The 24,390-nt window shown below is 40.9% G+C and overlaps 2 protein-coding genes across 7 annotated transcripts in view; one reads left to right on the top strand and one right to left on the bottom strand.

The window, feature by feature from the left end:
- The first annotated feature begins 584 nt into the window (after positions 1 to 584).
- ABCE1 (ATP binding cassette subfamily E member 1) lies at positions 585 to 17,593 on the top strand. Its single transcript, XM_069855313.1, has 18 exons — positions 585 to 701; positions 6,579 to 6,747; positions 7,021 to 7,106; positions 7,660 to 7,757; positions 8,151 to 8,268; positions 10,214 to 10,351; positions 10,520 to 10,589; positions 11,612 to 11,708; positions 12,681 to 12,770; positions 13,381 to 13,502; positions 14,156 to 14,377; positions 15,043 to 15,102; positions 15,187 to 15,245; positions 15,417 to 15,527; positions 15,622 to 15,764; positions 15,860 to 15,982; positions 16,933 to 17,044; positions 17,291 to 17,593. Exons 2-18 carry the CDS (start codon positions 6,645 to 6,647, stop codon positions 17,336 to 17,338), a joined length of 1,800 nt encoding a protein of 599 aa, XP_069711414.1. The 5' UTR covers positions 585 to 701; positions 6,579 to 6,644; the 3' UTR covers positions 17,339 to 17,593.
- Positions 17,594 to 19,226: 1,633 nt separating this feature from the next.
- Positions 19,227 to 24,390, bottom strand: part of OTUD4 (OTU deubiquitinase 4) — a 31,126-nt gene continuing 25,962 nt past the window's right edge. For all 6 annotated transcript variants that reach the window (XM_069855311.1, XM_069855307.1, XM_069855310.1 and 3 more), the window contains 2 exons: positions 24,030 to 24,070; positions 19,227 to 21,864 (listed from right to left, as the gene is read on the bottom strand). In XM_069855311.1, the coding sequence (XP_069711412.1) occupies positions 20,623 to 21,864; positions 24,030 to 24,070 (1,283 nt within the window). In that variant the 3' untranslated portion in view covers positions 19,227 to 20,622. The remainder of the gene's footprint in view (positions 21,865 to 24,029; positions 24,071 to 24,390) is intronic.

The raw sequence follows: 24,390 nt of genomic DNA on the forward strand, positions 1-24,390 counted from the left end.
GAGCGGCGGAGTCGCGCTGCGCATGCGCAGAGGCATCCCCCGCGAGCGGGGAGAGGGCTCTGCGCATGCGCAGAGTCGCCTCACGCGCGTGAGTGCGAGGCTAAAGGAGCTGTGCCAGGCTGCGCATGCGCAGAACCGCCCCCCCCCCCCCCGCGCGCGCTCCGCAAGTATGAAAAGAGCGGGAATCAATGAGGGGCGAGTGGACCCTGGCCGCGCCCCGCTCGCATGATGAATGGCGATTGAGGGGGAGGAGGGATAGGGGGAATCGGAGCCCCGCGCGAGGCCATCCGGGAGGGGAGCAGGCGAGGCTCGGCGTGGGCAGCTGCCAGGAGGAACGGGGCGCGTTCCGCGCGTCACCCGGCGTCCCGCGGAGATGGCGGCCCCGCCCAGCGGCGCCGCGCCCCGCCCCGAGAGGCGGCCTTTCCGTCCCTCTCCTCTCTATGGTACGCGGCTCTTCCGTCCCTCTCCTCTCTATGGTGTGCGGCCCTTCTGTCACTCCCCTCTCTATGGTGCGCGGCCCTTCCGTCTCTCCTCTCGCTGGTGCGCGGCCAGGCCCCTCCCTGCGGGGGCGGCGGCCATCTTGGCCGGGCGGCGGCGTGAGCACGTTGGGCGCTGGGACGGGGCCACGGTTCCCCCGCTGCGGGCCCGGCCGGGGAGCGGCAGTGCCTCCGTCTCCTTCTCTCTCTCCCCCTGATCTCCCGGTAAGCGGCCTCCCGACTGCGGGATGGGTGGGGGGGTGGGTGCCGGCGTTCTCACGCGGTACTGAAGGGGCTCGGCCCGGCGGGGCCTCTCCTCCCCCGGCCCGGTTCTCCCCCCACCACGGGAGCGGGGCCGGCTCGGTGCTCCTCGCCCGGCGGCTCCTGGCCTGGCCCGGCTGCTCCCGCCGAGCCGCCCTGCAGCCGTAGTGCCCCGAGGCAGCCTGGCTGCTGGCTCCATTGAACCGGGACCTCGGTCCCGGCGTGGGAAGGGTACCGAAAATGCCGACAAATCGATCCTCTAAGAGTCGCTTTGGAGTTTTAGGAAGCAAGGATCTCTTATCAGGCCTGAGCAACGCGAGAGAGTGAACTCCATCCATTCTGTGCGGCGAGACTAGACCTGGCACAGGAGGAATTTCCCACTTGCATCCATATGGATACATTTTCCCAGAAATCTTATGCATATTCCCTTACCTTCCCAGGGCTACTTTAAATGTTATTATGAACTTCTTAACAGTCAAATCTCTTGCTAATTTGGACCTGGCTTCAGCTTTGCCTGACCTTCCGTTTAAGATATGAAGAAGCCCCAAACGGGTGATCACAGCTGATGCATCAGCACAGATCACACTGCACACACGATGCAGTCATTTCCAGAAGAATCAAGAGTGTAACAGTGACTGTAGAAACACTGTTTCTTAAAAAAAACACTGTGCTATAAAAATGCATACGATCAGAGGGATAGCCTGTCTCTACAAGAGAGAGTTACTTACTTAACTGTAATTAATTAACTTAACTGTAATTTAGCTTAAGTGGAAACATTGCTCTTTTTGTAGTAGTAACTACTTTTTGGTTCAGGAGTGGCCCTGCGGAGCCATCGCCTCTCCCCGCGCATGCAGCTTGGCATTCAAATTCTACTTTAACTTTCTCTTCTGTGGTTTCCTAAACTCGGACATAGAATCATGGAATGATTTGGGTTGGAAGGGACCTTAAAGCCCATCCATTTCCACCCCCCGTGCCATGGGCAGCGACACCTCCCACTACATCAGGCTGTTCAAAGCCCCATCCAACCTGGCCTTGAACACTTCCAGGTATGGGGCAGCCTCAACTTCCCTGGGCAACCTGTGTCAGGGCCTCACCACCCTCATGGTGAAGAAATTCAAGTGGTCCTGAAATACTTCTGCAGTTTTTATGTGGAAGATTGCTCGCTTATGGGTTTATTCTCCTACATTTTATTTCATGTTAAAGGGAAATATTAAAGATTGAGTGATAATTAATACTGTTCATCACCACCTAAACACACCCACTCGTTATGCTGCGTCAGTTTATTAGAGCATATGCTTTTCATGTTAACACTGTATTTATTTTCATATTCATGTAATGCCCTGTGAGTAATACAAGTTAAATACAGCAGGGAGATTTGGCGCTTGTTTAAACTTCTTTTTGTACATTGTCTCAGTTTCTAAAATGGATGTCAAAACCTTACAGGTAGACTAGTTGTGAGTTCTTAGTAGATTTTGTTCTTGCAGAGTTATTTCTGTTTTGACACTTAGAAATGTAGTTGTCTCCTACATGCAGTTGGAAAATCTATTCTTTATCTTTAATTCAGATTTTCTTTGAGTGTTCTAATTTTTAAGTTTCTTGTTATAGAGTGACTGTATGTAGTCCACAAGCAATGGATTGAGAGTTCATTCTTGAGGCTAATTTTCAGAGGAAAGTGCAAATGGTGCTTGTCCTAACTTCTTTCCACAGCATTTATCTTTGGCATCTGATGCAGTGCAATTCAATATAATGTTATCTGAGTTTTTGCAAAGTAACTAAAATGTGGTTCTGTTCAGAACACAGGTCTTGCCTTTGCATCATCTTCCAGAATTGTCCTTGTTATGTTTCAGTCTTCATTTACTTTTTTCTAATGTTTCTTTGTTTAAGTCTGAATAATGCAATTCAATTACCAACCCTTCATGGTCATCATTGACTTAGTAAATTCTACTACAATTCTGCTAGTGAAAGGAATATTCTTAATGCAAGTACATGACATTTGTTCTACAGGTTATACATTGCTGTTGCCTTTTGTGACAGGTGGCAAGGTCTGCTTGTGTGCTCTTTTTTAAAAAAGAATTCTTCTGTTGTGTCAGAGATAGCAGAGCTGCGTCAGAATGCCCAGGAACACTGACTTACAGTACTTGTGTTAACATGTTTTGTGTCATCTTTATAGACGTTTTTTAGTGCTTGTTAAGTGTCATAATTGGACTTAATGGAAATTTTTGGCAGTTATTATTCCTTCTCTCGTCCGTTGTTCTGGAAAGATTTTCTGTTGTCTCTCCATTGTATTTCATAAATTCAAAATACTTTACTCTTGTGCTTAGTAACAATATTTTTGTACTTTGTGTTTTGTTCGATCCTTTTTGGTTTGGAAAGGAGATGTCCACTTCAATGCTTCTGAATACTAGTTCCTCCTGCCCTTAAACTGCTGACTGTACTTAACAATTACTGCTGTGCTGTATAGTAGCGTATGCATATTGTGTGCGTTGCTGACCTGTGTTCAGTGTATTGAGAGTTCTGCTGTCTGCACCTTGAAACCTATCCTATTCAGTATGTTAGGTTAAATGCCACCAAAATAACTATATAAATGTATAATTTTGAATTCAGTCTGGTTTTGGACAGTGTTGTTTAATTTGCTCTAGACTGCCAGTTCTAAGTAGAAAGTATTATTTTCTCTTGTGGACGGTTATCATTGTAGACATCAGGACAGTCCTCGGAATATTGTATAAGTGGCAGAAGTCACAAATATTTTTCTCTGGAAATGGTTTAAGACCTCTGGGGAGTTTTGGATAGACTGACACTTAGAGGGGAGCAGTGAGGCAGGAGTGCCTGTGAACTTGCCAGTTCAGTAGTTCTATTCCCCACCACCAAGGGCTTAAAAAGTGATTGGTGTACTTGCTTCTATGGCCTCTTCAGAACTTTTCACCACAGATGGGCATTTTCATAGACTCATAGAATCACCAGGTTGGAAAAGACCTATCGGATCATTGAGTCCAACTATTCCTATCGAACACTAAACTATGTCCCTCAGCACATTTTCCTGTATATGTTAGAAGAAAAAAGCAATCTTCATGTCTTTTCTTAGTTACCAGACAGGTCTGATTCAGCAGTGGGTAGCAGTCTAAACTTCATATTGATTATCCCCCTGAGTGGAAGTTTTGCCAAGGTAGGTGGTAGAACCTAATCGTTTCAAGCCATATTTGGCCTGGTCTTTTACAGCAACTCCCATCCCTTTCCTCTGCTTGAGTGCTTTAAGTTGGGGGGGTGGCAGAGTGGAGAGTTTGTCTGGTCTGCTGTCTGTGCTGGTCAGGCAGTAGCCTCAACCAGAGGTTTGGGAGGCTGGATAGGGAGGCAAACTCCTGAAGCACGGCAGCTGTGTCTTCTAGAGCCTGCTTTTGTAATTCATAGAAATGGTTTGCATGCTGGTTAGAGCGAAGATAACCAGCAGGGAGAGGCCTGCCCCGAAGATAGATGGTGTGGTCGGTCTGCTCTGGGTGCTCAGCCATGCCGGCGCTGGTAGAGAAAGGGCTGACACAGGTTAGGCACTTCCCAAGGGGAAACCAGAGAGTGAGTGATTCACCCCTCAATACTCTATGCTCTGCAAACTACAAGGCTTTTATGAAAAGCACTGGGATGTATTCCCAAAGAATGTATCGTTACTTAAAACACTGACAAAATCCAGTACCTGTCTCCTAGACAATTACCCGGACTCAGACATCCTATTAGTTTTTAAGAGTAAGACTTCTGATTTCTTGTTAGCTTATGCAAGAAGAATGTATCAAAGTGAGAATTGCAAACCCATTATTTCATGCCTGTTTGCCTGGTCTATGAATGTAATTGCAATGTTCAGCCCTACATTGTGTATCTGTTGTGACGACAGCACTGTACAATCACTTTTTTTTTTTTTTTAATATTCAGTCATTTATTTGTAAACATCAACTGTGTTGTTAGGACTTTCCAGCTTAGGAAGTATTATTAAATTAAAGAAATAAATTGAAACATTAAAAGTAGAACCTGCCGCAATAAGGTTGTCAGCATGACTAATAATTATGTTCATTTGTGTTTGATGAAGAATATCTTTAGGCATTCATTTAAAAATACTTTGGAAATTGAAAAGAGGAATAAGACTGCCACTTCTAAAAGGAACCACTTAAAATATCGCTAAGTATGGTAATAGTGGATTTAACAATACAATAGCATCTTTATTTCTGACCTTTGCTCCCTGTTAGATGCCAGTCTCTTCCTTTCTTTCATATAACAGTAGCATCTGTACGATTCCTTCCAACTAAAGTTCACAGGTGGGCTTAGGGAAGGATGGAGTCTTAACGTGTTAAATGTGCCATACACCTATTTTATTCTTGCTCCTTTCAGGAGATTGGAAGTCACAACCTTTCTTTGTGGAGTAGCTGTTAGTAGCAAATACTCTCTAAACCGCTGCAGGATACTTCAGTTTAGTGGAGCAAAGTTGAACTGGGCATCCCACGGAAAATACTTTATTTAATAAGAAATGTTGGAATCCTTTAATGGAGGGAAGTGCACATGTGGACTGTGTGGAAACCTGAAGTATTTCAAGTCTCTTTCCCCGTTATGTCTTTGAACTACTGATATGTCTTGCATTGAATTGAAATTATTTTGAATTGGCATTATCTGTAGGGCCGCCGTTGTTTAGTGGTGTTGAACTAGAAATGTTTGTACTTTATTTATGGTCTTTTGTTAGACCTAAAAAAAAATTCTGTTTATTGTCTGTAAGATCTCATAAACTTCTGAGCATGTAATTTGGTGTTGTTTGTTTATGTGGAGTTGTGCTTAGGTGGTGTTGCTCATAGGAAGATAAAGTCATTATTTTTATTCTCAGTTTGTGTTTGAATATGATAAAGTAAATATAACTGCACTTTAAAATACATCCCACCTTTTTTATCGATCAAGCCCTAAATCCAAGTTCTTTGTCTTTTCCTCCCTTCTGCTACCGTTGTTGACATAATTCCCAGTACAATCCAGTGCTTGTCAGTGTGCGTTACCAATATCTAAGCAAGGGAAGACACAGTTATACAGAGGAATAGAAGTAGTAATTGCACTCCTTCGAGTGCATTTACTTGTGATTTCAGGAATATGTAATTGTCCGGTACTCTCAAGACCTTTATCTTCTAAAAATAAAGTAATTTTCTAAAAATCTTGTTATCGTTTGTTGGAATATATTAATGATGCCATATTAGGAGATGCAGAATGCAAGTGTAGTTATTCAAATACTAAGGAAACTCAAAATAATTAAACATAGTCATGTACATCTGTTCGTATTGCCTGAATTACTCTTCTGTATGCAGCTACAAATTTGCACTTTGAAAACTGGTTTAAATTTTACAGCATTTTAATCATTTAATATAGAACATTGGCATACAGTTTGAAAAATGAATATTATAATTAGGTTCTTGGAGTAATAGTTGTAGTCACAATTTGACTTTGTCAGACACTGCAGTATGAACAAGGTTTCTTTATACAAGGCAGCTCATGAAACTGAAATTTGCAGTGGTGTGGGTTCTTCTGATCTTAAAACAACGTGCTTTTTTTGGAAGCAGATACATTCTCAGATGTAATCACAGTTATTTTACAGTGGAGAAATTGTAATGGAATGGAAAGCTGATGTTAAAGATTTGTGCAGTTATTTATAAATCAACACCCTTCCTACTTGTATCTGAGGCTTTTGTTAGCCGTCTTGCTTAGAAGGGGAAAAAATCAAATCACTTTGCATTTTTCAGCTGTGAACTCTGCTAGTAATAACCTCAGATGTGTTCTTCCATGTGCTGTCAGTAATTATGTTCTCTTTTGGATTTTTTTTTTTTTCTTCAGGATCTGGAAGATTCCCACTACTCCTCATTGTAACTGGTGTGTGTGTTTAACCCTGAATTGTGCGTTATGGCGGACAAATTAACGAGGATTGCTATTGTCAACCATGACAAGTGTAAGCCAAAGAAATGCCGTCAAGAATGCAAGAAGAGTTGTCCTGTGGTTCGGATGGGTAAGAGGTGTAATTTAACAAAGTATTAAGGAACTAGTTTTTCATAATTGCTGGGGGTTTTGTTTTTCTTTCATCCTTCATTTCATAAAGCCTTTAGAAGTATCACTGCAAGCCCAAACTGTTTGCAGTAGTAATGCTGCTTTTAAGGTTGTCAGATAATCTGAAGCTTCAGTGAATGTTAATCACTTGTATATTCCTCTGTAATTTAGTAGTATGGCAAGAATTCTGATTCATCAGCAACTTTCTTGAGTTAATCTTATTCTTTTTCACCAGGAAAACTTTGCATAGAAGTCACATCACAGAGCAAAATAGCATGGATCTCAGAAACACTTTGCATTGGTTGTGGTATTTGCATCAAGGTAAAAGTTAGGCTACTTTATTTGAAGTGATAAAATTTCTTTATAGAATCATAGAATAACCAGGTTGGAAGAGACCCACCGGATGGGTTATATTTAGTAATGCATACTGTAACTTCAAAAAGCAATTTTGTTTCCCTGAATAATCAGACCTTGTTAACTGTTTATAGAAAGTGAAGTTCTGTGGCCGTTTACTGAACTGGTTGGGTTGCTGGGTGTGGGTTGTAACTTTTTGTTTGTGGCTTTTGTATGTGATTTTGTTTGAGTTTGTGGCTAAATACACCAAGCAGTAGAAAGCTGGTTTTGTAAAAGAGCTAGAGAACCTATGCAGTGTGCCTTGTCCATATTGTAGACTGACAGTGTAAATCACTAACTGTTTAATTTGAAAAATGTGGTATACAGCTTCTTTGGAAGGGTAACTGTGTAAATGAAAGTGATTTGGTTAATTGTTTTAAAAATATTTAAATACACAGCTGGGTGCAGGTTAGAATGTAGCATTTTGTTAGCAAGTGGTCTGTGGGCACTAGTAATCTGTAAATTTATTTTTCAATTACAGAAATGTCCTTTTGGAGCCTTGTCCATTGTTAACTTACCTAGCAACCTGGAGAAAGAAACAACGCATAGATATTGTGCCAATGCCTTCAAACTTCACAGGTATTTTATTTTTAAAACAATGAAAAACAGACAAAGAAGTTCAAGTTTTTGATTGCCTAAACATAGTGCTCATCAAGGTGTTCTTGGTTATTACCTCAGTTTGAATGTTAATTAACTCTTTTCTTATTAGAAAGGATTATAATGAAATTTTATAAATGAAATTTTATTGCTCATTTCACAGAGCTGCTGTTGAAAGAAAAGACTGCTCTCAATCTTTCCTATGATCTTTGATTTTTAAGGAATATTGATTTGATTTGAATTGTATATTGGCAAGTTAACAATGTAGGCTGAAATAATCAGAAAATCTGAAATGGGTTGTAACATTTACGTTACTGCCAAATGTTGATATCTGATGGCAATAATATAATCTAAAGTTATTGATGTCATATACAGGTTGCCTATCCCTCGTCCAGGTGAAGTACTGGGATTGGTTGGAACCAATGGTATTGGAAAATCAACTGCCTTGAAAATCTTAGCAGGAAAGCAGAAGCCAAATCTTGGAAAATATGATGTAGGTATCAGCAATAAAATAGAGCTGGCATTATGAATAGCCGCGTGCTTATATTTTTTCACTGGATTTTCCTAACTGTGAATGCAATAGAATTTGCAAGGACGCTGGCACTTTCCCTGTTAACAGCCAGTGACCTGCTTCGTGCAGAAACAACAGTAGAAGGATGTTGTTAACAAAGGCTTTTTTGCAAATTTTGTATGTCTTTCAAGAAAGGCAGGCTACTAAATAGAGTTCTAACTCCCTCAAGATAAATATCAAGGTAGGTTGCTGTCTTTAAGTCACACTTAAGGGTTCATTTTAATACCAGTCTTTAAAAATGTCAACTTTTTTTTTTTCCTGCACAGTTTGCCTGTTCCCCGTCAGGGGATTTTAGGTAGTTCAAGTTTTGGAGTTTCTTCTAAGCTTAACATTGTTTTTATCTCAACAGCTCCAGTGACTATGAGCGTCACCTTGTAACCTTGTGATCTCTTGGGCATTTTTATCTTTGATTCTTCTAAAGATGATGTCTTATAAAATATGTTGTTATTGTAACTTGATTAAGATAGTTGCTACGCTATGATATTGAGTTCTGAAAATCCTTAGTTTCTTCACGTTGATTGCAAATACTTGGAGATATGTATTTTTGAGAACCAGGCATAGAATAACTTGTAATCTGCTGGTCTTCAGGGAGGATCATAATCCATTTTCCTATGTATTTAGAGAGTCAAACTGTGCAGCCAGCAAGCAAAATAATTTAGAGAGTTTTATTTACATAGGAATACTCCAAAGAGTGAATATTATTAGAGAGGAGACATGAATAATAATTATTGTGGCTCTTTTTATGAGATGGTGTTTCAGTTATCACCTTCTTACTTTCAAATATGTGGTGACAATTGAATTCTGATGCTCACTTTTGTCCTTTAAGAAGGATTTGTAGAAACGAGTGTGTTCAAACTTTCTTCATCAATTTTTTTACTGAAAGAGTAATGCTTTAATAAATTATTAATTTTATGGCTGCTGCTTAAAACAACAAAGAGTAATTTCCCAGCTCCGTTTTCCATTCCCTTTCAAGCTTGGTTTATATTATTTTGTCAACTTCTTGTTTCAGGTGGTATTATTGCAGAAATAGCAAAACTTTTGACTTTGTGAATGTGTACTTAATTGCTTCCAAAATCAGACTTGTCTGTGAAGAACCAAATCATTATGACCACAGAAACACGTGGTATGAATTGAATCTTACATGTTGCTTCAGCTCTAAAACTTATGAGCCATTTCATCTGTGTATTTGCTTGGTTTGGAAGTATGGCTGTGTTGCTGTTTCCATACTGTTTACCAGTGGAATAATGAACTCTGCACTGGTCAGAGTAGTATCGCGTGTAAAATGGCACTTCACAAGTTGGCACTTTTTCCTGGGTGATTGCTCTGAACAGTTCTTCTCCTTTTTTTTGTCATTTTCCCTTTGTCTTCTCCTCCTGTTTCCTTGGAAATGTTTTTGATAGAAGCAGAGAAAATAATTAATTTTTATTGCATTTGATTTTTACCAGTCCAGCCCTTTTCCTTTGGATTATCTGGATCAGATAGCTAGACATGCACTTACACTAATCCATGTTATCATTTTCTCCATGAAGCAGTTTCAGTCATAGCTGCTTAACTGTCCAAGGACAGTTTGGATGTCCTACATGCAAATTTAAAATGCTTTTCCTTCAAAGGGCTAGGGGCACATGGAAAAAAAGAATCTGAACTTCTGCCTTCCATTTTGCAAATCTATAATTTTTCTTTCTTTTTTTTTTGTAATCGAAACTTTGCAGAAGCAATGTAACAGTTTGGTAACCAGCTTTTACCCAAGCATTTTTCTGAGTCTTGCAAGCGTAGCCTATTGCTGTGTTGACTGGAATTTTAAAATTAGATCTTCTTTATGATGTTTTTAGAATGGTATAAGTAAATGCAGGCTTTAATTTCATCACAGGATCCACCTGACTGGCAAGAAATTTTGACCTATTTCCGAGGATCTGAATTACAAAATTATTTTACCAAGATCCTGGAAGATGACCTGAAAGCTATCATTAAACCTCAGTATGTGGACCAGATCCCTAAAGCTGCAAAGGTGAGGCATTTTCCTGAGCTAATAGAAATCTCAGAGCCTCTCCTGTAATAATTCTCTTGTGTTTAAAGGTTTTATTTAGCGGTATGTTTCAGTGTCAAAAGTTTCAGACAGTGGTGAATTTTTAATGTTGAAATTATGTTGTGGGGTTTTTTATTATTTTTCACACAGGGAACAGTGGGATCAATTCTGGATAGGAAGGATGAAACTAAGACGCAAACTGTCGTATGTCAGCAGCTCGGTAAGTAATTTTGTAAATTCATGCTTTAAAGCATTTGAGAAATTCCTGTTTACTGAAAAACTAAAGTAACTGCTAATGTGATGATTGATTTAAACTGTACCAATTAAAAAAAAATTGTATATGCTACTTAACGGAATCCTATGCAGTCTGTGTTGTGGTAGGCAGTTTTTATTTTTAAATCTGGAAAAATTCCTACTGTTCTTGCTTGCTGACAGCTCCGGCAAAATCTTACCCCTCTTGTGAGAACCATTGCATATAGAAAATATTGTCCAAGTACAAAAAACTTCCCCCACCTCAAAACCAAACCAAAATCATGAAACCTTGTATATAGCTAACTAGAACAGGAGTAATACTGGCTTCAGAGAATAATGCAGTTAATAGCAACAACATCTGCATAGTCCAGCCCTGGTAGGGTTTGGGGGTATTTTTGTAGGTGTTTTTAATTCTGTTGTTATCAAATTTAGCTCTTGCTAAATTAACAACAGGGGTTTTTGGGTAGATCTGGGTGGTAAACTCAAGGCTACATTGTGCCACTAAGAACATGATCTGTGAGTCCCACTTCACTTACTCATGAAACAGCATATTCTTGACGTTGGCTGTTTATAAAGAGAAAATACCGGCTTCACCTAATTCCTGTAACGTTTGGGGGACATGATTTTCCTGACAATCGGAACTCTTCAGCCAGGTCTAACCAGAAACATTTTTAAAACTGGTATAGTTTCTATTTAGGGACGGAAGCATTTGTCGAATATATGATGGAAAACCAAACAGGAAAGTAATCCTGCATGATAAGAATCCACCATACAAATAAATCGGCTGATGCTGCCGAGAAGCCATGACTTGCTGTGACTTTACAAATAACATTATGACAGTTCTATGTAAACTGAACGCTTAATTTACTTCTTTCTGTTTTTTTCCTCTGTGTAGGATGTCTGCTGTGATTATACATGTTTCTGTAGGTAATAAAAGTATGAATTGTTGTGTTGGTTGTAACATATTTAAAATTAACCGCTTATTTGCAGACTTAACCCACCTGAAAGAAAGAAATGTTGAGGACCTTTCAGGAGGAGAACTTCAGAGATTTGCTTGTGCAGTTGTTTGCATTCAGAAGGCTGATATGTATGTTTTATTTACTTCTGTTACACATTGCTTCTAATAATATGTTTTAGAGTACGGTCCTCTAATTTGCATCTATTGTTAGAAATTATACTTTTGTTTGAAAGATTTAAAGAAACTTATTTTAAAACATTTGTTTTATCAACTCAGCAGCTAAGATCCATATTTACTCTGTATATAACCTCTGGGATTTTTATACTTTAATTCATCTGACTGGAAATAGCTCATTTCAGAAGCCAATGTTCAATTTCAGCATGACAACTTCATGACCTTTCCCAAATTCCACATACGTCTCTCTTGTTTGATAGTGTCCCTTAGGTAGCCTCCCTGAATAAGAAATGGGCAGATGGTTCCCTGCCTCTGGGAACTTGTGTCCTTCTTCTCCTGTCTTGCAGCCAGGAAATTACTGTGTAGTCTGTGCAGTTTCCTGACTCCTTGGGACCAAGAAAGCAAGATCAGAGGAATTATGGGGTGGGGGGGTTGTGTTGATTTGATTTTGTGATGTTTCTGTTTGTTTGGGTTTTGTGCTTTTTGTTTGGCTGGGTTTTTTTTGGTTGGGGCAGGTTTTGGGTGGGTTTTTTTTGTTTTGTTGTTTTGCTTTTCTCTCTTGGAAGATGTCCTTCTTCCAGTCTCCTAAAGCATTTTTGCACTTTTTAGTTCATGTTAAGTTCAAGCTGAATCAGAACTGAGTGCATGGGATTCCTGACTGATCGCTCGTTTCTTGTAACACTTGATAACTTTGTCAGAGCTTTTGGCAAAGTAATATTAACTCGAAAGTCTTAACAATTTTATGTGACCGTCAGGAGATCCAAGGCAGGTGTCAGTACGTAGTTCTCATGTTTTATCTCTCTTCCTCAACATAATGGGTTTTTTTTTCTTTTTTATATATGTGTATTTAATGGCTGAAATGTTTAGTATTTAGGTTTGAATATGTAGAAAGCCTGCACTCACTAAGACTTCTTTCTTTTGGGCTAGCTTCATGTTTGATGAACCTTCTAGCTACCTAGATGTCAAGCAGCGCTTGAAGGCTGCCATCACAATTCGATCCCTAATAAACCCTGACAGGTAAATACAAACTTTTAAGTGTTTTGCTAGACTGTAATAATAGGTGACTGTATACAGAAGGAAGAAACATCCAGTTCATCTCCCTAGAAGTGCTGACTTCTCAGTATGGTACATTAATAGATGTTTAAAATACTCTTAAGTCAGTAATATTTTATTCCTTTGCATTTTGGAAACTTATTTCCTATAGTTTCTGTATTATGTCAGCATTTTGTAATAAGGATGTGAAAATATGATTATTTTTCACCTGAATATTGCCAATTGGTCCCCTTCTCACAATGATTTTTGATTTTTATTTGTTTTTTCTTAAGATGTGATAAGTTTTTTTCACTCCATGCAATCAGTGTTCTTCCACTTACTGTACAGAAAGAATCTGCCAGTTCACACTAAAGACAGGCTTTCAACTTATTATTCACAATGTCTGTTTATTAGACAGTTTAAAAAAAAAATGCTTATCAGAAATTTGAACTCTATCCTTAATTGGTATAACGCTAAGAAACCACCTTGAATGAAAATCCCATTGATAGCTTTTGTTTATGCAAGGCTAGAGTAAGAAAGAAAGAAAAAATGTTCGGTATCGAAGTATAAAAGTATCTCTCTGTCTCTTTTTTAGGTACATTATTGTTGTAGAGCATGATCTAAGCGTGTTAGATTATCTCTCTGACTTTATCTGCTGCCTGTATGGTGTGCCAAGCGCTTACGGCGTTGTTACTATGCCTTTCAGCGTAAGAGAAGGTAATTCTTGCAATATTTCACTTTTTAAACCTATCAAAAAACTTCCGTCAAAGAAAAAAGAAGACAGACTGCTGGTGTTCTGTTATGTGAACGTCATCTTACTGTTACAGTTCAGCAACTCAGAAACTACTGTTCCGTTTTATACAGAATCTGCTTTACATGATTCTCAGCCCAAAAGTCTCAGTTATGAAATGCCCTTTTTCTGCTGCTGTGGATACAATTTTGATGCTTGCAGATGTTTTCTAAGCAGTGGATTTAAACAGAAGACCCTTTAAATAGTAGAGAAAGGGCAGGAGGCAGTTTGCACAGTACAGAGGTCTGTGATGTTCAGCTGAATTGACCACACGGGTAGCACTGAGACGTGGTAATAAATGAGTTTGTGAAGATGCATCTGACAGTAGTAGATTCTTAAAACTGTACACGTTAAAGATTTTTCATCATTCAATTGGCAGTCATTTTTTACTAAGATTTTTTTCATCATTCGGTTGTCAAAAAGCACACGCTTGGAAAGAGGTTTTGTTGTCCCTCTTAACATGCCATTTAATACCCAGCATTCTCCTTATCTGACTGGAATTTACAGCCAGGAATTGAAATTCACCTTGTCTTGCTTTGTTGTAGACCTCTTTTAATGATCTTTTTTCCTCTCTTCACAGGCATCAACATTTTCTTAGATGGCTACGTTCCAACAGAAAATCTAAGGTTTCGAGATGCGTCTCTGGTATTCAAAGTGGCTGAGACAGCGAATGAAGAAGAGGTTAAAAAGATGTGTATGTACAAATATCCAGGAATGAAAAAAAAGATGGGAGAATTTGAACTATCCATAGTAGCTGGAGAATTCACAGATTCTGAAATTATGGTGATGTTGGGGGAAAACGGTAAGTGCGGTTCTTGTTGGCAACTGCTTTTACAGACCCTTAGTGCGCTTCTAAACCCCTTTTTCAGTCTGGGAGCCTGGCTTCAAAATTATTTGTTTTGAGTCGTGTTGAGCTGCTTGTTTCCCGGTGAAGATCATAGAATAGAATCATAGAATGGTTTGGATTGGGAAGGACCTTTACAGGTCATCTGGTGCAATCCCTCTGCAGTGACCAGGGACATCTTCAGCTACATCAGGTTTTTCAGAGCCCCATCCAAGCTGACCTTGAATGTTTCCAGGGATGGAGCATCTACCACTTCTCTGGGCAGCCTATTTCCCGTGTCACACCATGAGCTCACTGTCTAAATAGCGGGAACTTCAAGTTGTTGAACATTAATGATTGTGCTTGTCTGTTACCCCATTTTTAGAACTTAGATTGGCAGGGTGATGATTTACCTGGTGAGCTTAGTAACGACTCCTAGACTGTTGTGACTTTAGCTCTCTCTTCATTTGAAAAAGCAACCGACAACAAGTGCTGTTTGCTGGAAGTAAACATAGGGATCATCAAAGCATTCTAATTTTACAATGTTCTTTGAAGCCTTTAGGTTTTTGTATGAGTGGCTCATTTTTTAGAGGTCTCAGTTACTAAAAAGTCTGACGTAATACTTAAATTGCATTTCATTTTAGGAACTGGCAAAACTACATTTATCCGAATGCTTGCAGGAAGACTTACGCCTGATGAAGGAGGTAGTGCTTAATACCTTAATTGAAACCTGTTCTGAAGATACTGGAAAGGCTCTTGTTTTCATTATAAATTGTATCTTCTTACAGGTGAGGTCCCAGTTCTAAATGTCAGCTACAAACCCCAGAAGATCAGTCCTAAATCTACAGTACGTTTCAAGCCTTATTTATTAAGTATTGTGATTGCTACAAAAACCATGTTTGTAATACACAGGTAGAATTTCTTTATGCCTGCAACAAAAAGCTCTGTTAACTGTTCCTTCTTGTTTCCTTGCGATGTGGTGCATAAAACTGAGCGGCAACATTTTTTCTCTTAATAGGGAAGCGTTCGTCAGCTGCTGCATGAGAAGATCAGAGATGCCTATACGCACCCCCAGTTTGTAACTGATGTAATGAAACCTCTTCAAATAGAAAACATCATTGACCAGGAGGTATTAATTGCCTGAGACAGCATCCTAACTTTCCTTTAGTTCTCTACCTATATATCTGAGCTAAATATGGCTGTATCCTCCTTTCTCCTGATAGGTTCAAACATTGTCTGGTGGTGAGCTGCAGCGTGTTGCGTTAGCTCTTTGTCTTGGTAAACCTGCAGATGTCTACCTAATTGATGAACCTTCAGCATATTTGGACTCTGAACAACGTCTAATGGCTGCTAGAGTCATTAAACGGTAAAGTATAACTGGTGGGAAGGGTTCCTGTGATTCTCACTAGTTTTACAGTAAGCTTACATTCAGCTCTCTCCTTTTCGTTATTTCTATTTCAGTTTCATTCTCCATGCTAAAAAAACAGCTTTTGTGGTAGAACATGATTTTATCATGGCTACGTACCTTGCTGACCGTGTGATTGTTTTTGATGGTGTTCCTTCCAAGAACACACTTGCGAACAGGTAAGAGACTCGTTTGGATTAGTAAGCAACATAATGCGGGACAATGTAGAAATAAATTGCTTATTAAAAGCATCAGCAGAAATAAGGAGGTGAAGCATCCCAGTGTATGGAAGTCTAACCTGCATTTAAGGTGATCCAAGAGTCTCCCAAGGGTTCTGGCTTTTGTTTTGAAGCCAGGAAAAAAATGGTGGGATTGATCAATACTTAGAGGCTGGGGTATAGCTGGAGAATGTAACCAGGTCCTCTAAGTAGATCAGCTCCTGGCTTAAACAAGCCTTAGGCAACTGCACACCAATTAAATTGCCATCAGAGGAAAACAAGAATGTGGCATCAGGTGTAAGGAACGGAAAAAAAGAACCAGTGGTAAACTGTGCTTATGAAAATAACTCAGCTGTACTAAAAGCAGGCAGCGTACTGAAGATACCTGTCTGCAAATCTTGAGACCAAGTACTTCATGTGAGCCAGATAAAAGTAAACACCTTGGTCTAGCGATGTGTTCCCTGTGCTCACAGCACCCTGCCAGCCTGGTTTTGATGGTATTCCTTCTAGGAACACACTCATTTGAATGAAACAATTGTGATAATAGAACAGTTTCTCGGCATCACTGTATGTTATGATCTCTGTTACGTTTTGCTAATGGTGTGACTGGGTGTTTTTCCTTTTAATGTAAACAACTCAAGTGTGCAGCCCACATGTGTGGATGCAAAGTAGAAAGGCAGGCAGTGCCTTGTAGTGCTGTGCTGAGATACTGTTGCAAGATGAGAGGTGGAGTAGTCATAATTTCTTGTCTGAGACACGATTTGACTGAAGATGTAGCACATCCTGGTTTTTCAGATACAGCTCACATTTGTGTTACCAGATCTGAATGAACTTGGGATGGAGATCAAAAAAGCTACCTCTAACCTGCATAGAACTTGCAAAAATTTAGCTGGGGTGTTCTCTCTTAACAGTCCACAGACTCTTCTGGCTGGAATGAATAAGTTTTTATCTCAACTTGAAATCACTTTTAGAAGAGACCCCAACAATTACAGACCAAGAATAAACAAACTCAATTCAATCAAGGTAAGAGAAAAGCACCTTTGCTGTAAAGAAGTCATGGCTTTTTAGTATAAGGCCAGGTTTTAAAATACGTAACAAAATGAAGACTAACAGGATAGTTTTGCTGTGCTGGGAAACAGCACCTGAAATGAGCAGTAAGTAGAAAGAAGCTTAGAGAAGTGTCTTTTATTTCAGCTATGTCCAGGTCTGCAAGAGTAACTACTGCTACCTTCTACCTCAAGTAACATTGACCTTTTTTCTTTTCCCAAGGATGTGGAACAAAAGAAGAGTGGAAATTACTTTTTCCTGGATGATTAAATATAGAATCTGAGCATCTTTAACAGGCATACGGAAATACATATTGGAATCTAAACACTTGTGGACGAGAAGGCTCAATCAGGTTTTAGAACACTTCATCTTTTGGAGCTTAAAATCTCTTGCTGTGTGTAACATCTGAGACCAGTAGCAGTGTAAATCCTAGCCTGAGTAAAACTGCCACTTTCTATATTTTGGTGACACAGCCCTATTTTCAGTGTAATAATTTCCAAATAGACCACCTTGAAATTGTGCAAATGAGTCTCCCGGTTTTTCAAAACTCAAGGGAGGTTTTCAGTTCAATTCAGTATCTGCTTATGTACCAAGTACTGACTGCACTCCCTCATTTTAAAAACCTTTTAAACTCTTTTCTGTCTTAAGAGGGAAGCTTACCACGAATGTCCAGCTGCAGAAGCAACTGTTGTTTTAAAACTCTCTGGAAGAGAGTTTCATAAATAAATATCCTCCTAACTTACAGCTCTGCTGTGACACTGTGAAATTGAATTACCAATTCAAAAATCTGTGTATTTATATGATGTTGGTATGCACACCTCTCCCCCTACTCTAGAAAAGAACACACAAAAGCTGGAGTACAAATCCTTTTGGACTTGAGTTCTACATCTTCTCTTAATCAGTCTCCTACTCAATGTCAGGTAAAGATGTGCTTTAACAAACACCTGAGGCTGTGTTATCTCAGTTCATTACATGCTGAATAGTGCAGGTAGTCCTCTACCAACCTGAGGGAGCCTGCAGCCTGCGCCATCCTGCCCCACCTTAATCGGGTTGGCTAATCAATCTATGTGTCTTTCAGCAAAACCCAAGGAAACCATACATAATCAACAGGGGAGAGAATACTCCAGCTGCAATTTCAGTCTGTAACCATCCTAGAGTACCAAGGCCCCGCTCAAACACATCCAACGATAGACTTCTAAGTTAGTTCCAAAAGCACAGCCATGGATAAATTCCTAAGAAGTTTCTGTAGAAATGCACTCACTGCCTTTTTTCTTGCGAAGCTCGTGATTAAATGCCTGCTCTAGTCCTGAATGGCTATTCAGTGACTGCTGGACAGACCTGGGTTACAACTGGAGCTGTTTTAGAACCTCACAGGTGTTGTGCTTTTCCTAACAGCCAGCAACACCACACAGCCCCTCACTGGGAAGGGGAGAAATAGATTTCTGGACGAAATAAGATAGGTTAATAGGACAGAAAATGAAGGGGAAATGATAAAAGAATACAGAAAACAAGTTATGCGTGATGCCATTGCTCACCCCCAGCTCACTGATGCCCAGCCAATCCCCAGGCAGTGGCCTCCCCACCAACTTTGCCCCTAGTTTATTGTTGGGAATGACATTACATGGTATGGCATATCCCTTTGGTCAGCTGGGGTCACCTCGTGCACCCCGAGCCTGCTCACTGGTAGAGGGAGGAGCAGAAAAGGCCTCAGCTTGGTGTAGGCTCTGCTCAGCAACAACTAAAGCATCAGCGTCTTGTCATCAACATTATTCTTATCCTAAATACAAAACGCAGCAGCCCAGCTACGAGGAAGAAAATTCTGTCCCAGCCAAAACCAGGACAAGAGGAAGACAAGAAGCCCCTTTTAAGTCTTTATAAGCAATAGAGGTAAATGAGGACCATAATAGTTGATACTATTAAATCCCTCTTGAAATCCCAAATACATTCTGAATAAAAATTTATTCAGATCAACAAAAAAAAACCCCACAGCTCCTACCACTCCCATTCTGGATAAGAACTGGAACTCCAGTTTATGTCCCCTTTTGGATTTTACTAATGGTTGATAGTTCTGCTGCTGTCTACAAGTGGCTCTATCGGAACAAAACCCCACCTTGCCCTTGCCACAGTTTCAAATACATAAATCCAATTAGAAAGCAAGTGAAAAGACAAAACATTTATTTTAAGTAGGGCTTTATACATGGCATGCATCTGAAAAGAAATTCTTTGTCATGTAACTGTCAATCACCCAAGTTTCCTGATTGAGGGAGCGGTCTCGGACATGAACAAAGGGTACCATCACCCACCCAAGTATGTACAGAGATATAAAAATATACACAACGGTCAATTTTACAGAGCAACAGAGCTGAGTGAATACCATGCACCCTGCATTCGCCGAGTCTGGATGGCTGAACATCCAAACTGCAAAGGCAACAGGAACGCTGCAGAGATCGTTTTCAGGATCAGAAGAAACAGCATCAGAACTCTGACACAGTGTAAAAAATAAGGCAGAAGCCACTTTCTTCTGAATTGTAGGGAAGAGCGGAGCACACCAAGACTCTCCATCTTGATTTTAAAAGTAGTTCCAGCAAGGAGTTGTACATGCAAAACATAAATTTGCATCAACAGTGCAACAACAAAGGAATACTGAACAGTAGCTCAACCATACAAACTTGGAGGCGTAACATGTACTTTATGCGTCTCTCCTCACAAAATATCTAGGATTTGTCAGTGCATTAGTGTTAAAGTGGCATTAAAAAAACTTCTGCTATTATAACAGATGCAGAATTATTTTGGAAATGCATAGCATCTACATTTTTATTGTCTTTGTAATTATTCGGTTGGCATAGGCACCATTCTAATCACCAGCATTAAGAACTCTTGGTGGAAACAGCCATTCTTACCAATTTATACACAGCTATTCTTGACTGCTTGTCTCGGTTTCGACTTCAACAATAAATGCTTTTTCAAATTCAAAAATATACCCTATGAATATGAAAAGAACTATATACAACAAACCTAAGACACAGGATCAGCTGGCTGCCGTACGTGTAACACACTGGAGAGAAACATTCAAGTCTGACAGATTATTTTTTATCTTTTGAGATGAAAGGCCTTTGGGTTGGAAGCATCAAAGACAACAGTGCAGTAGGCTGAGAGTTCCTTTAGCTCAGTTCAGAACTAAGGCATTGTATGAGAAAATATACATTTATATTTGGTGCAATGTTACCATCACCTTTAGGACCTAGATCACATCAAATGCTGTAATTTGTCGCTAGTAAACGCACAAATCCATCTTCTATCACAAACTCAAACCTTTGAGGGGGAAAAAAAAATTCTCAAACACTAAACCTATTGGTTTTTTTCCTAATTAGACATCAAGGAAGAAATGCTAAGCCAAACAAACTCCATAATCCCCCCAAAAACATCAAGTAGGAGTCCACATCCTCCTAGTCTGTACTTGCTGAAAGTTAAAACTTTACTAAAAAAGATTAAGATCTTGAACTGCTCCTTCAAATCACTTTTTGCAATTTTAAGTTTTCAATTATCCGTGCATCCTACGCTTGATGCCCCCTCTGATTATCTCCCAGTGCCGCCCTTCTCCTGTCGTTCCTATATGGCCTCCCTCTAAAGTTTCGCTGATACTGGTAGCCGTCGTCTCTGCTTCTGCTGGCTTGTCCTTTCCAGGCTTCCTCATTCCTTTGGAACTGGTATCCTCCCCTGCTGGAATAACCCCACTCAGCCCTAGGCCTTCTGCCTCCTCCATAAGTCTGGTTATAAAATTGCTTGGATCTACCACTTCTCAGCATATCGGAAACTTCACTTTCATCTTCCGAGCTCTCTTCCCTCGTTCTCTGTGCCCTGCTTTCTGTCTGCAGATGACCAGCCCCCTTGGAATCTCGACCTTTATCAGTCTTCTCCTTACGACTGGGGATACTATTTTTCAGTTCATTTTTGGGTGCCTCTGCCGACACTGGCGGAGCACTGGACACTGCTGGCTGCCTGTCAGTCCCCTGTGTCTGCGGAGAACGAGTTTGCTGCCCAGTTTTTTGCTTGGCAGGAGAAGGCGAAGGACAAGTTTGCTCCAGCTGAGGCGCCCTAGTGGCGGTTTCCTTCGGGGCGCTGCAGTCGCTGCCTGCCCCAGCCGCAGGGAAGGGCACAGCACTTGAGCCGCCGCTGCTCTTAGTCTTCTGAATCTGTTCCGCACAGTTTACAGCAGGAACTGGAGGGCTGCATTCCTTGGCCACATACGTGTTCACAGAGGTGGTAGCGGTCCCCTCTTTGTCCTCAGGTGACAGGACAACACTGGGTCTCACTACTGAATTTTCAACAAAACCCTGAACTGGGTACCCATACCAAAAGTGAGGAAAGAACGGAGGTGCTATGGGAACAGCTCCTACAAAGTGATTGTGTCCAAAGGGGGACTGTGGGAACACGTTTTTCCCTCTCAGGGACTCCTCATAGTTTGCATGAAGAGCTTGCGCTGGATTCTCCGGTTCTATGCAGACCTGTTGTCCTTGACTTTCTGACACCTGAGCTGTAGGTACGATCAGAGGCAGTGATGGAGATCTATCAGCCTGGGGGATTTGACCATTGGATCGGGCCTCGCTCGGAACAGGAAAGTGCCTGTTTGTTCGTGCTTGTTCATTTTCATTCTGAGTTGGTGGAGCCTCCTGGAACCAGGGGTTGTGCGGATACACGGGAAGGGACACATTTGGGTACATTCTACAGGCAGCTAAATAGGCCTGGTGCAGGGGGTACAGGTAGGAATGGGGCGCCCACATGGGGCAGCTGTAGGCCTGCAAGACAAGGGGGGAAAAAAGAGCATTTGGTCTTTTGAATGTTCAAAGAGACATAAACAGGTCATTCACCTTTTTGACACAGTTATTACTGCCCTCAATTCTAAATATTTAGGAGTCCAGGATTTTTTCATTTCCTTTCCAGATGCAGTTGCAATGGGCAATAGCCACAACCAGTAAGAAAACTTGGTGGCAATTTCTACATCAGCATGTCTAGAGGAGGCCACAAAGATGATCAGAAAATGGAGCACCTCTGCTATGAGGGCAGGCTGAGCGAGCTGGGGTACAGCCTGGAGAAGAGGAGGCTCCAGGGAGACCTTATAGCAACCTTCCAGTACCTGAAGGGGCTAAAAGAAAGCAGGTGAGGGGCTTTGTACAAGGGCATGGAGCAACAGGCTGAGGGGGGAATGGCTTTAAATTGGAAGAGGGAAGACTTGGATTAGACATTAGGAAGAAATTGTCCACAGTGAGGCACTGGCGCAGGTTGCCCAGGGAAGCTGTGGATGTCCCCTCCCTGGAGGTGTTCAAGGCCAGGTTGGATGGGGCCTTGAGCAGCCTGGTCTGGTGGGAGGTGACACTGCCCATGGCAGAGGGGTTGGAACCAGATGGGCTTTAAGGTCCCTTCCAACCCAAACTGTCCTGTAATTCTACACAGCAAATTTAAGCACATGATGCAGTCAAATCAAGCTTTAGCTGTACATTTCAAGACACACATTTCAAATTCATTTTCCAGAATCACTATTTGCCCTATGAGTTCACCTTTGTCAAGATTGTAAAGAATAACGATTGAAACAACAAGCAGTCACCACACACACATTTTCATTTTTAAAAACCCCAAACAAATAAACCCTACACCAAGACCCAAAGATTGATCGTTTCCCCAAGGAAAATTTGTAAAGACTGAAATCCATGTACACGCACACATTCTGCCTATCGGCTAGAAGGCGGAGCCCAAAACCTGGCACCTTCTTATCTGTGCCAACTGCAGAAACAATTCCCAGGGCAAACTGTCCTAGGAAGCCTACCCAGACCTCCTCTCACTGGTTACCGGTGTCGGTTAGTTCACTCTGAACAAGGAGCTGGAAGGCTGCGGATAGCAGCGTGGCAGGAGCTAAGACCAAAGCCGGGGGGCAGGGTAATGCAGGAGGAAGCTCCCAGGTCTCCCACAGCTCCTACAACACGGGACTTGGACCTGTAGATGGTGCTGAAGCACCAAAATGATAGACAACATCCTAAATAATCCACAGTGCCGGCGAGGAGAGCCCCAGATACGAGTAGGCTTATGAAACAAGTGCAGTGTACGCTTGCTAAGGACTTACAGATTTTCTGTTAGGCAGAGAGACTAGTGTTAAGCACACACTTCTCAAATCTACATTTACTTTCTAAGTTGTGCTTAACATTCCATGCACAGACACCAAAGAAAACCATTACTCGTGACCAAAGTCATGTAGAATAAGCCAAATGCTCTCAGCACCTTTTCCAAAGTAGTTCACCTGACAAAAAGAGTCAGAGAAGGTAAAAAGGGAACATCTTTATGTGTGCAAGGGAAAACCTAAGCAAACAACTGGTCCTTAGTTAATAATGGAAAATATGGCCCTTTTGAATAAGCCTTTTCCCAACCATACACAAAGTTTTGCACCATGCACACACATCAACCGCTATTATAATTACTTGGAAGGTTAAAAGTAAAATAGTGCTGTCCTTAACCTGAGCAGGAAGGACAGACGTGCAGGTGACTTGAGGGAGTGTCCCCAGGGAAAGACATATGAGATATTTGTGCTGCGACTGCTTTGTCAGTGCACAGACATGGTCAAAACTGGAGGGCCTCTTTTTTTCCACACACAGCTTCCGCAAGAATGCATCTTCAAACTCACAACAGTTTACCTGTGAGTTTGTAAGCACAATCTGTCACTTGTGCAGCCACGGTTGAAAGCCAATGGTTCTCACATCACTGCTGAGATAAAATTTACTTCTGTTGACTCTAACAGCAACATGGGCCACTGCTGGGATCCCAGTTAATAGATGGCAAAATAAGAAAGTATTTCACATGGAAAGATGAAGCGAACAGCTGCAGCAACTACACTTCTGCGCTCTAACTACTCCCAAATACAAGCAAATTTTAGGATACAACAAACACAAAAACATAAGGAAGTTTTAAGAGTTACCTTCACACCAAGATTGAAGAAAAATCTAAGAATATTCTTATCTAGAAAAGAAAAACAACAGGAAAGGATCTGTGAAGACCAAAAATATCACATTCCACTTGATCGAAAGACTGGTCCCTACATAAAGTTCCATTTCAGTAGAGAAACGCTGCTTGCATGTCTTTGATCTGGGGAGTATCAGTAAGGTATCTAGAACACAACTGCAACTTACATTTCAGTTTTAAGTTTGTGGAACTGCATTTCTAGTTTTTGAAGAAACAGTTCAGTAAACAAACATGGCCACGCAATCCCACACGGTTATTTTCTTTATGGTATATTCCAGATTTGTAATATGCCAAAACCTGTGTTTTCCCAGACCAGT

This window comes from Phaenicophaeus curvirostris, chromosome 4, assembly GCF_032191515.1.
Source record: "Phaenicophaeus curvirostris isolate KB17595 chromosome 4, BPBGC_Pcur_1.0, whole genome shotgun sequence".
Lineage (NCBI taxonomy): Eukaryota > Metazoa > Chordata > Aves > Cuculiformes > Cuculidae > Phaenicophaeus > Phaenicophaeus curvirostris.